General features: G+C 41.1%; 1 protein-coding gene across 4 annotated transcripts; it reads left to right on the top strand.

Annotated features, from left to right (window-relative positions):
* Nucleotides 1-2,799: 2,799 nt before the first annotated feature.
* Nucleotides 2,800-11,732, top strand: arsh (arylsulfatase H). 4 transcript variants are annotated; one of them, XM_084361190.1, is made up of 11 exons: nt 2,800-2,875; nt 4,354-4,509; nt 4,608-4,729; nt 4,855-4,977; nt 5,042-5,244; nt 6,624-6,844; nt 7,286-7,422; nt 8,361-8,498; nt 9,349-9,508; nt 10,003-10,124; nt 10,283-11,732. In XM_084361190.1, the coding sequence occupies exons 1-11, from the start codon at nt 2,871-2,873 to the stop codon at nt 10,678-10,680; spliced, it is 1,785 nt and encodes a 594-aa protein (XP_084217316.1). In that variant the 5' UTR covers nt 2,800-2,870; the 3' UTR covers nt 10,681-11,732. The 4 variants fall into 4 exon arrangements, with proteins under 4 accessions (XP_084217316.1, XP_084217318.1, XP_084217319.1 ...); XM_084361192.1 differs by having other exon boundaries at nt 2,850-2,868; XM_084361193.1 differs by lacking the exon at nt 2,800-2,875 and adding an exon at nt 3,209-3,229.
* Nucleotides 11,733-12,613: the final 881 nt, after the last annotated feature.

Here is a 12,613-nt window from a genome sequence, read left to right on the forward strand (position 1 = left end):
CAAGACAAGCCCTGGCCTCGACAACACTGGGAGCTGCCTGCTCACCTGCTGTGCGGAGCATTAGTCCCATTTTTAATTATATCTCTATGTCGTGACTCAGCTGGCGGAGCGTTCCAAAATGATGTAAACAGTCTGTTGTGATTCCTGTTGCTGAGAGCAACAGCACCCAAAGGTCCCGGATAACTACAGGCCAGTGGCCCTGACATTGCCATGACGTTGTCCTTTGAGGAATTGTTAAAACAGGGCAAAACCCAAAAGATCAGTTCAGCTTTTTAATGATATGTAGGTTAACACATGGTCAACATGCCAAATTAAATGTGTTGCATGTTGTTTCAATAACAGCACATTTCAATTAATGAAAAATAAGATAGATAGATAGATAGATAGATAGATAGATAGATAGATAGATAGATAGATAGATCAGGGGAGCTCTCATCATGCACAGGTTCACCTCAGGGGGTTGTCACCTGTCGCCACTCCTTCACATTTTGTATACAGATGGCTGTCGGAGCCAGTGTGAGAACCGATACAACCTGAAGATTGGGAATGACTCACTAATCATGACTCACCTCCATGATGATGATGAGTCACGGCCCTGTGGTTATTGATTTTCTTTAATCAGGTGAGAAAACTCATTCCTTAGGCTCAGTGTATTGAAGACGAGGACATTTGCATAGACTTCACACCCATCCTCCTCCCAGTCAGAGCACCATCAATGAGGTCAAGAGGCGCAGTCTGTTGTCAGGTGTAATCACCTTGTTTTAAACATCAATGAATGTCTCATTTTTGAATGGAACGCTGAATGGTTTGTGGGGACAGTCAACAACAACTTTTCTGCAGGTAAACTTACCAAGTTTCATGTGAACAGGTCCCTGATGACTCTCTTTTATGGAGGACTGAAACTGCCTAAATCAAAAAGGAATAAAGAAATGAGTGACTGGCTTAATACATGTGTTCACCATTCACCAATTCAATAAATTCACCAAAAATAACAGAAAATTAAAGGAAGGCATTGAAGATCAACTTCATTCCTAACTTGTCAAATACTGACACTTTGAGTTTGCAGGACGGGTCGGTCGCATTCCCAAACCGTCAGTATTTAATGAGTTGGGAATGAGACTCTAAAATCAACTTTCTTACAAAGTGTACGTTTAAGTAATTTATAAAATGAGACATATTTACTTTTCCATTTCATTTATTAATTCTTTCATTTTTCAATGTATATATTTATTTATTTATTTATTTATGAATTTTTCCCTTTGTATGACTTTGGTTAAAACTCACTGGGAGGGCAGCTCCTCTCGAATATTAAAAACCCTCTGGGTTGAAGATTGACTCAGTGTTGGGTCAATATAGCACCAACACAATATAGGTTCTGTTGGGTGATTTTTAACCACAGATAAAAATAACCCTGTATTGCATTACTAAACTGACCCAGGGTGAAAAAATATTGAGTACATGCAGCAAAATTGCAGGTGTTCAGCAGAGCAGCCTGTTTGATGGTGAAAAGGGCAAATTCCATCTAGTCTGACTGCAGCCAGCCTCTGCTTCAGGAGGGTCAATCAGCACCTGCTTCAGATTCCTCTCAGTCAAGACAAACTGACACAAACACTCATTCATTCTCACAGCTATCACCCTCCTCAGTGCAGGGGAAAGGAGGTAGCTTGTCCATCCTGAGTATTTTGATTGTAATGCTGTGCTGGTAATGCTTTGTGTATGGGGGTGACAGGACAGTCAGTATTGCTTTGTTCACTATTGCAGTGCTGCTGAGTCATGTGTTACTCTTGCTAATGTGATTTTGTTGCTAATTGCCCTTTGGAGACAAATAAAGTTGAATTTGAATTGACGTGCAGTATGTAAAGTCCTGATCTCCCATGACTACACCCATCAGAGAAATGTAGGGAAGTTAACATGTTGATGAAGGTTCTCATCCAGGTCATGGTAAGTGCTGTATCGTAGGCAGCTGGACTTGTGTCAGTCTCTTGAAGACGTCTCACCTCTTATCCAAGAGGTTTCTTCAGTTCTAACTAACTGGAGGGAAGTTGCAGGACAATCTATGTGTGGGAGTGTCCTTTCAGAGTCGACACGAGGACACGTGTGAGCTGAGTTTCAGAGTCGTTAGGGCCACTTGTGGGTCGTTGACCCAACAGGCCTTCAGGTGGGTTGTAATTGCTAGCTGAGCCCAGTGTTAATTGTTGTTCACCTGTCTGGGTGATAAGTAATGTCATAGGCCACCTCCTCTGTTCAAAGACAGTCATTCCAGTTTGACATAGATTCATTCTTTTACTCCTCTTTCAAACCATCTGTCTTCTCTGGCTAATATGTTCACATTGTTGTCCTCAAAGGAATGAGTTTTCTCCTTCAGATGTAAGTGGACAGCAGAGTCTTGACAAGTGGCCCTGACGACTCTGAGAGGACACTCCCACACAGAGTTTAAAAGCCTGCAACTCCCCTCCAGTTAGTGAGAACTGAAGACGCCTCTCGGGTGAGAGGTGAAAGGTCTTTGAGAAACTAAAACACGTCCAGTTGCCTAGGATACAGCACTTAGAATGACTGATGAGGTAATTACTGCGGACATTTCAAAGACATTTCAAGTAGGCTATGTCACTTAGTAATTACCATCTAACTAACAATGACGTGCACACCTGTAAAGGGAAGGGTTAATTATTAATCTCTTCGGTAATGAGAGGATTCACACTTTCATACTAAAACTGAACTTTTCACGTGCGCATTTCCTCCACGCATTAGGGCGAACGTGGCTGTGCGCCGGTAGTCCAGTCATTACTGTAGCGTCAGGGGGGCTGATCTCGTGGCAGATGGAGAAAACGTGTGACATTCTGTAGTTTTATGAATCAGTGCATTGTGCAGGTATGAGGTGAGTCCCTTTGCCTTCTTAAAACAGCAGCACATGCAGTGTTTATCGACTAAAGTGCCGTAAAAAAAAACATATGAATTAACAAAACGAACCAGGAAGTAAAACTAGCCTGAACGACGCGTCTGTATAATGTCGTAGATCCAACTTTGAAGACATTACAGACTGTTCACGTTTAGATACAGACCAGAGCAAATACTAGAAAGAATATAAGACATAACTTCATTGCTGAGAGTCAGCTGTGATGGGATTGAAAATGTACCAACAGGTGAAGCAGTCAGTGTGCATTCAAATGGTCCCAAACAGTGTTTTACTATTATATATGATGTTTTTGGATTCATATTACTGCTGCATGATGTAAGTATGTTGTGTTTGACTGCTACAGACGTTCAAAGTTGAGCTAATTTAACTGCTTTATACACTGTTTGCATGAAAATCTGTGAGATTATTATGTGTTATTAAGTGTCACTGCCCTGAGAGCCACAAATCTGTAAAACAGTTAATGTTGTTGACATGTTCCTTGAGAAACAGCTCGTTTTCAGCTCTGTGACGATGCATTTTATAGCTAATCCAAGAGGGTTTTTACATTTACGTCACTGAAGAAGTTTCTCAACACATGAAGGAACGCTTTAGCTTAGCAGAAAGATTCAAAGTTCACATTTGTAGATACTGATTTCACTGGACAAAAGGGATACGAAAAGTTGTAATCTGAAAGGTAACAAGTAACTAAAGCCGTCAGACAAATGTAGTGGAGTAAAAAGTACAATATTTTTCACTGAAATGTAGCTGAGTTGAAGTAAAACTTTGCATAAAATGGAAATAGCAAAGTAAAAGTGCTTAAATTGTGCACCTAAGTACAGTCCTTGAGTAAATGTACTTAGTTACATTCCAGCATTAGGGTTTAATCAACTCTCAAAATTGTTGCTGATTAATATTCTGATTAGTCAACTTATCGTTTATTTTTCTTTACAGTATTGCTGAATGATAATGGAATAATATAAAAGATACACAGGAATTTTCATCAGATAACTTGTATAGTAATATTTGGAAATATTCATATATTCATTCAAGAATGATTGGGGTGAGTTTGCATTTTATCAAACAACCAAAGTTGGCCATGCTTTGTCTGTTAAATTGGTAAATGTTGTTGTGCTGTGCATGCAGAGCCTGAATGTACCTCACAAGAAACAAACTGCCGTGTTTCCAAGAACCCAGTCGGACTAAACTGTGTAATATTAGACGGACTTCCCTTTTAGATTAATCATCATGTGAAATGAGAGCCATGAGAGTTTTCCTTCTGTATTGTGCAGCAAAGAAAGTTGCAGCAGGACCTGTTTGAGGTAATTTGCCCTTCTTTAAATTGTGCAACCCGCAACGTTACTTTTGCACAAACGCTCATTGAGATGTCGATGCTGAAACAATATATATAGTGCAGCCCTACTTTACAAATTAAACTGCCACGTTTAATCTTTCACCCGAAGGTCCTCCCTGTTGGCACATCTTCTTCTCTCCCTGCTCCTGGGAGCAGGAAGTGATGTCACAGGGGAGGAGGTGGGCAGGAGGCCCAACTTTGTCCTGATGATGGTGGACGACCTGGGCATCGGTGATGTAGGTTGCTACGGTAATGACACCATCAGGTCAGTCCTAAAAAATTAGATTTATCATGTCAAATCTATGATGTAAATTTATTTCATTGTCTCTGTTTCACGTATTCACACCTGTTCTGTCCCGGTAGGACTCCTAACATAGACAGACTCGCTTCTGAAGGGGTAAAGTTGACTCAGCACCTTGCAGCCGCTCCTCTCTGCACTCCGAGTCGGGCTGCTTTCATGACGGGGCGCTATCCCCTCCGCTCAGGTAACAGATACTCCAGACCAGAACCTATTCACCCGGTGCAAGTAGGAGCATCCTGTTCATATTTGTGCAGCAATGATGGGTTCCATAATGTTTGTTTCATTGTTTTTTTGCACGTGTGTGACAAGGAATGGGCAGTTTCGGCCGTGTGCAGGTGCTGCTGTTCCTCGGAGGTTCAGGGGGGCTGCCGCCCAGTGAGACCACCTTTGCAAAGAGGCTGCAGCAGCAAGGATACACCACCGGCCTAGTGGGTAGGGAAATGTACAAGGAAAGACATTCCTGTGTCTCCTCTGGTTTTTGACTGTCTCTCTGCAGGTAAGTGGCACTTGGGTGTAAACTGTGAACACAGAGGAGACCACTGCCACCACCCGAACCAGCATGGCTTCAGCTACTTCTACGGCCTGCCGTTCACCCTGTTCAATGACTGTGCGCCCGGAGAGGGGAGTGATGTCCTGGCAGACTTTCAGCACGCACTCCGAAATCTCTCAATGATGCTCGGAGTTGGACTTCTCACACTGGTGAGGGTGATTTTGTTGTCAGTGTTGCTTTTACTTCCCTCTCCTTAGAAATGATCACACAAAGGTACATCTGAAAAAGGGGCATATAATATGAGAGAAAGATGGCTGAGCTAGGAATCAATATCAAAAGCAAAACAAAAATGTGTGAGATACACTTGGGTTGCCAGCTGAAATTGGAAGACAAAGAGTTGCTGTGCCGTTCACCCCAAGGCAAAGTAATGAATGTGTAATCACTAAGACACGAGCCACAGGGCTGAAAAAAAGATTGGGAGCAGAGCCTGGCAGCTGCAGTTGTGAAATTCATAGTCATGTCAGCCAGAAACCTGTTTCAGGGGAAAGCAAAGTCATATCGATACTGAAGTACAGCAAAAAAAAATCTTTAAACAAACACTTGCTCTAAAGAGAAAAGATACAGAACTGAGCAGCAGGAAGTTACACATCTATGAAACTATTTTCATGTCCAAGTTTAGATAAGTACGTACAGCATGTTTGTACAAAGGACACAATGTACTACCTGGTGGAAATAATTAACTTAGTAATGGTTTGTGATCCCATCTACTGGTAAAATCATGGAACTGCATTACAATCCAACTGTTAAATCCCAGACCAACTGATTTCACCATTTCCACCACATTTATTAAAGAATATAACATACTGAAAGTAATCATGTCAAATTTTACAAATACAGTTACTACTAAAGGCTCCTTCTTTGATTCCCGTGGAAAAAGTCCCCATACTCCCTTTAGAAAACATGTAATTTTGAGACTTGTTGCGTTTTGGGAATCTTTGTAAACGTTGTGAAACACAGCCTGTAACAAATGTTTAACTATTTGGGCCTGCTTGTCAATTCAGCAAACATTACACATAAAAATATCTGTTTGTTCCAGTGATGTAGGCGTATATATTGCATATAGACTGGGGAAGGGGTATCTGATTACAAGAGGTCACTTGATACACATATAGAAACACATTTAATGCCCAGTGTGAATTCAGGGGCTTAAAGCTGTCCACTTGTGATCGGATCACTCGGGACGGATGGTAATAGCAGGTCTGAATTCTCTCCCAGACACTAATAAGAAGTGTTGTGCTACAATAACATTACATCTCCAATGCAATACCAGTGCAACTGCCCTGCAGTAAATCCTGTACTTGTGGAGATGTGAATGTTAAATACTGGTCTTGTATCAGAGAGATGTTCTGCTCCCAGGAACTTTGCGTCATACTGTATCTACTTTATAGCATAACTACAACTAGCATTTTGTTATAAAGCCCTTTGTTGTAAAATGATAAATAAAAGTGTACCTTGCACCTTGTACAGAAGTGCGCTCAGTCATTGAAAAAAATAATTAATTTCCAAACTGGGTGTGTTCACTTTTCAGGTGTGTGTCCGTGTGTGTGGCCTCTTTGAAGTCAGCCTGTGGCTCCTGGTAGCACTTTTTTTCCTCGCTATCCTGGCAACCGCTGTGTGGTATGTGCCCTTTAAACTCCTGCCGACCTGGAACTGCATCATCATGAGGAACCAAGACGTGATCGAACAACCAATGACATTGGAGACGGTGCCCCAGAGGTTGCTGGGAGAAGCGCAAAATTTTATCAAGAGGTAGGAAAGCAGGACCAGAGTCACGTGTTGTGTTGTGTTTAAACAGCTCAGGCATCACCACCATAAAAGCCCTCTGGGTGGCTTCATCTGTGTGAACAGAGCAGCTTTATTTTACCACATCTGTGGTTTGATCAGTGATTGACTCGACTTGTCTGATACCACACAGACTGTGTGTGAAATAATACTTTAATTGAGCGGTACTCATCTTTCATCACATTCGTGCAGCTGGCTAATTGTTGCTCAGCATTTATGATTTGTTTTATGTTTACGTTTTAAAGAATCCAGCTGGAGTTTGTCTTGAAGTGTTTGCGTTGCGTTTTCCTTTATCATACCTTTTGTAAAACCAACATTGATAGGAAATATTTGAAATGACGCTAATGATTGATGACAGAGTCTCTCATATTACTTCTTCCTGCTATTGTCCTCTCCTCTCCTCCTCAGAAATGCCGATCATCCGTTCCTCCTCTTATTCTCTTTGGCCCATATTCACACGCCACTCTTCAAAACCCCCGCCTTTGCTGGCAAAAGTCGCCACGGTCGCTACGGTGACAACCTAGAAGAAGTGGACTGGATGATCGGTGAGTGAGGACTGTGAAGTCAATATGCTCATATTGGCACACACTGTTAAATGTTATATACTGGCCTGAAGTTTAAAGTAAACTGGGCCTTTGGCTTGCAACATCTCACAGGTACAAACATCCCATCATCGCTGTGGCCACCACGTATACTTAAACTGTTCTGTGCATGTGGCATTTTGAATTTATTGTATATACACTGGGGTCCAAAAGTCTGAGACCAAATTGAAAGTCTCTCAAATTGTCATGTAAACCTGGAAATAATCAGAAAGTTTGAGGATTCAGGAAGTAAATAAGAGAGTCAGATGGTAAATTGTTTTTCTAAGCAAAGAGGGACTTTCTTCACGTCAAATCATGGCTCGACTCCGGTTTCTAAGGTGGCAGTGCATGGGACTCTAAAACACGCTGTATCCAAAGCACAATCAGGCAGTCCCAACATCACCGAACAATCAGGAGATCAATACATCAAGCTTTGTTCCCTGACAGATTAAAAAAAGGAACTTTATCACAGATACAGAATTTGGTTAATAAACAAGTCAAGACTTCAATCAGCAAAAGTCCTGTGAAGAGAAGGCTGTCTTGTAGTTTCTGTCTCAGAGGACGAGTAGAACTTTCTAAATGACTTTTGAGGAGTGAAAAAAACGCTTGGATACCAGAATTTCACAGTGGATGATGAAAAAAATCCTGTTTACTAATAAATCCAAGATAGCAATTTATGACAGTAACAGAAGGGAGAGAGGATGATAGCACAGTGTCGATTCTTACTGGGTTAACATGAGTAATCAGGTTTTGCATGAACTTGTGGAGTCCATGCCAGCTCGAGTGCATGCTGTTATTTCAGCAAAAGGAGGAAATACCAAGTACAAAGATATTCTGAAATTCATGTACATTTTTTAAAGATTCACCTCTTCAACTCTAACGCCATATTTATATGTTTCTAGGTAAAATAACGGAGACGGTGGACTCCCTCGGCCTCGCCAACAACACTCTGATGTACTTTACCTCAGATCACGGTGGACACCTCGAGGATGCTGATTCACTTATTGGCCAGAAAGGAGGCTGGAACAGCATCTATAAAGGTAGATGTCATCTCACACTGTTTTTTATTCTCATTTTAATGCCACCTCTGGTTTTTAAAGCCTCAAAACACTTATAAACTGTAGGTAAAGCGTTATTAACAGCATTGGAAGGTGATTTTTATTGATGGGTTCATCTTTACCGAGCACCCTGTTTCAGTTTAGATCTGTGTTTCTCAAACTTATTCACTGAGTACCAGACTTTACTCCTACCTTACTCGTAGCTTTCCGTTTTGCACCGTTAGCTGCTAACGTTAGCATGTGTTGTGGACTCTTCAGCTTAAGTGTCCATGAACTCTCATTGTTTGTTCACTGTCGTCAACAGTGCTCCTCACTCCTCTTCTTTTTAACCCTTCATTTTACCTCTGCTTACTATCTTTCCATCACAGTTTGAGTTTAGCTCGTAGCTAATCATGGATGACCTGTGCGTGCACAATGTGCATGACTGTGACTATGTCCCAGGCTAAAACAAAAATATTACAGGAAAGGATTGAAGGATTCAATTTATTTTGAATTGCATTTCAGTTTTTAGTACTTTTCTTAATTCAGCAATATTTGTATAGTATTATATCTAATTGAATTAACTTATTTAATTGGAAAAAATACTTCCTCTGCATACCACTAAGGGGAGCTTGTGTACCACCACCACAGTATGAGATTTATGGGTTTAGATAATCTCAGGGTGCTGAAAGTTAAAGCATGTAACTACTACAGTTACAGATCATTGCAATAATTCTGAAAGAGTCTTTAGTTTGTTTAAATGACCATTATACACAGTGCTGATGTAATTTTTACTGCAAAAACAGAATTATTTATGTTTATGTGTGATTTCTCCTTGTTTCTCACCCTATAGGTGGGAAGGCTATGGGTGGCTGGGAGGGGGGGATCAGGGTGCCAGGGATTTTCCGCTGGCCCGGCAGACTGGCACCTGGAAGAGTTGTGGACGAACCCACCAGTCTCATGGACCTGTACCCAACACTGAAATATCTGGCCGAGGACACACAACCAGACAGGTAAAGACTGTCTGATACGGGTGCTTTGTCTCCCCTGAGTTTTATTCCTGGAGAGGTTGAAAAGCTTCTGTTGTTTATTGAATTCAACTGCACAACAAACTATCGTTTACTAACAAAATGAAGGGTGGAAAGACTGTACAATTACTTATTCTAAACTTGAGAATAATAATTAAAGTGTTTTGGTGCCAGATGATTACAGTGCGGACCCAACAGTACTTCATTATCTGTAAACAACCACAGCTTTTGTGTTGGAGGAGGCTGCTGTGCGGACACTGATTTAGCTAATTTAGCTCATATTGATCCTGGCATAACAAGCTTGTGTTCCAAAGACAATCAGTTTTCTTAATACGGTGGTTAAGATATAATAATTGCAATGTGAGATAGTTTATCATAAGATGAACGGTCTGAAGTCTAGAATATCTTTCTGCATGTAGTATTGTGGTTAAACTCTCTCCCTCTTTCCTCTCTTTGTCTAAATTGTATGCCTCTCCCAGACAATTAGATGGTTATAACCTGATGCCACTGTTGGAGCAGAAGACAGAGCGATCAGAGCACGAATTCCTGTTCCACTACTGTGGAATCTACCTGAACGCAGTACGCTGGCACCCACCTGGAAGTAAGTTCACACCTGTAGACACAGAGATGCATTTTTAGCATCTAGGAGAAAAATATTTTTGACCTTTATCAGGTCTGATGAACGGAAAAAGCCACATGTGTAGGTGTGAAACTTATATATATTTATATTCACGTGTTCCCTGGTGTGTTTCCATCCAGGTGACTCCATCTTCAAGGTGCACTTTTTCACTCCCAACTTTTCTCCCCCGGGAGCCGGCGGATGCTACGACACTAAAGTCTGTATGTGCCATGGAGAGCATGTGACGCACCACAACCCACCGCTGCTGTATGACCTTTTCCACGACCCCTCAGAGTCCCGCACACTGACCCCTGACACTGAGCCGCGATACGCTGAAATCCTTGAGCGGACTGCCAAAGCTGTGGAGAGACATGGAAACACCCTCACAGACGTAAAGACGTCCGGTGACACCAACGCAGACGCACCTGGCGTTCAAAGCCAGCTGACATGGGACAAGATTCTGTGGAGACCCTGGCTGCAGCCCTGCTGTGGGACTTTTCCATTCTGTGGCTGCAAAGAGGACACAACACTAATTTAAGGGAAAGATCCACCAGATAATCACATGAAGGTGAAAAATACAGCTTGGGCTTGGTGAAGCTCTTCTGGTATCTGCTGCAGTGTTTTCACATTTTCATAAATAACATGATAATGTACTTTTTGTGGTTGAGCAATCATGATTTTGAAGTGTTCAAAACATTTAAAAAATGTGATATGAAAAGGTTTGGACTGTAGACCAAATGTAAAAACTGTCCTGCTGTGCTTTTTTGGATGTCCAACAAGTCATTCCTCTCATTTAGAACGCTTTGTTTAATCTAACATGTACTGTTATTGTATAAAATTGTAACTAACTTAAAATCAAAACTATTGAAGTGCCCTGTCTGTTCAGGATGGACCAATTGCTTGGCCTCCAAGCAACAATATCATTGACCTGCAGAGCTGTAGAGCCGACACAGTTCGAGACCCGCCATTTGAGAAGTACGCCTTTTAAAAACTGGATCAGCAGCACAGTAATATTACAATAGGCTACCAGTTTCAGACAGTTCATTGAGGGGTTCCCAAAACATGCGTACGTGTAAAACTGTGGATCTTGAACTGCAGTATCTAGTACTACGGCTCCGTAGGTTGTTGTTGTTATCACTGGCAGCTTTCTTGAGAAGCGACTTCACACTCAACATTCAGAAAAAGGTGAAGTCGAGAAGATCAAAAGACAGACAGGCAGAGATTACCTTGTTTACCTCCGTTGGATGAAGTGACCCAAAACTAATTAAAAATATATCAAAAGTGAATAAAGACTGAACAGTGCATTGACTGCACAAAAGCTGTGTTACGTGCATTATTACACTGCACATGTAAAGCAAAAACAGATGTATTGTTACTAAGATGAAGGGAATTCTGTACATGTGTATTATTCATTAAGTAAAGGATGTGTTTTCAGATGGTGCTCTTTTTCTCAACTAACGTAAGAACAGTGCTTTAAAGGCAGTAAAAGAGTTTTCCAAAAACTGCATTTCTGTCTCATCAATGTAATTTTATCTGAATTATTTCCACTAAATTCGAAAATGTCAAACTTTTCCTTTTTGAATTTGTTTTGAGCAGAAAAACAAGAAAATAAACAGTCCTAAATTGCCCAAACTTGAGATTTTAAACCAGGATCTGATCAGAGAACACACGTTTTTCACACTCTGTGGTACAGTATGATTCCCTTTGTGTTTCAGTCACTCTGCTTCCTTCCACACTGACAGTCTCAGGTATCAGGCCTTTAGGGCTTCTGATTTTGAGAAACTTAAATTCATAATTTCAAATTTCTGCTACTTTATAATTCTTCTCCACTACATTTATCTGATAACTTTAGACACTAGTTACTTTGCAGATTCAGATTATTCAGTGTTGATGGGCTGGAACTTGTGACGCGTAACCAGTCAGATAGTGTTGTGGGCGGGATATTGAGTGGTGACTACAGACTGAGAGAGGATGCTGCATCAGAACCAAAGTAACACACTTTTTATTTTTATCAACAATAAGAAACAAAAAACACAGATACAAATAATCAGAAAAATGCTGAATACTGCCTGATAATCGGCCAGAACAATAATCAGTCCATCTTTGCAGCACCACAGTACTTCAATTCAATGCCGATTTGTCACACATTTTACCTTTTAAAAAAGTGGATTCAGATGAAGCATAGTCAGTCAAACATTTCAGTGAAAGAAGGACTGAAAATAGAAATGAATTCCTCAGGATGGAGTTCAGACTGTGTGCCATTAGAGGGCAGAGTCAGACTGTGGTTGGAGGATAGTTAACTGTGCTGTGTGTCACTGTGGGTTGTGTGCTGAGGCGTGAATTATGCTTAAAAATCAGGATTTTCCATATTTTCAGTGGCGAACACTTACATGAGCACAATATTTTGATATTGCTGTAGCATAGTAGAAAATTACATCAGTATTGATCTGCCGGAGGTTTTGGAAAATCCT

This window comes from Pagrus pagrus, assembly GCF_965226575.1.
Source record: "Pagrus pagrus genome assembly, chromosome: 9".
Lineage (NCBI taxonomy): Eukaryota > Metazoa > Chordata > Actinopteri > Spariformes > Sparidae > Pagrus > Pagrus pagrus.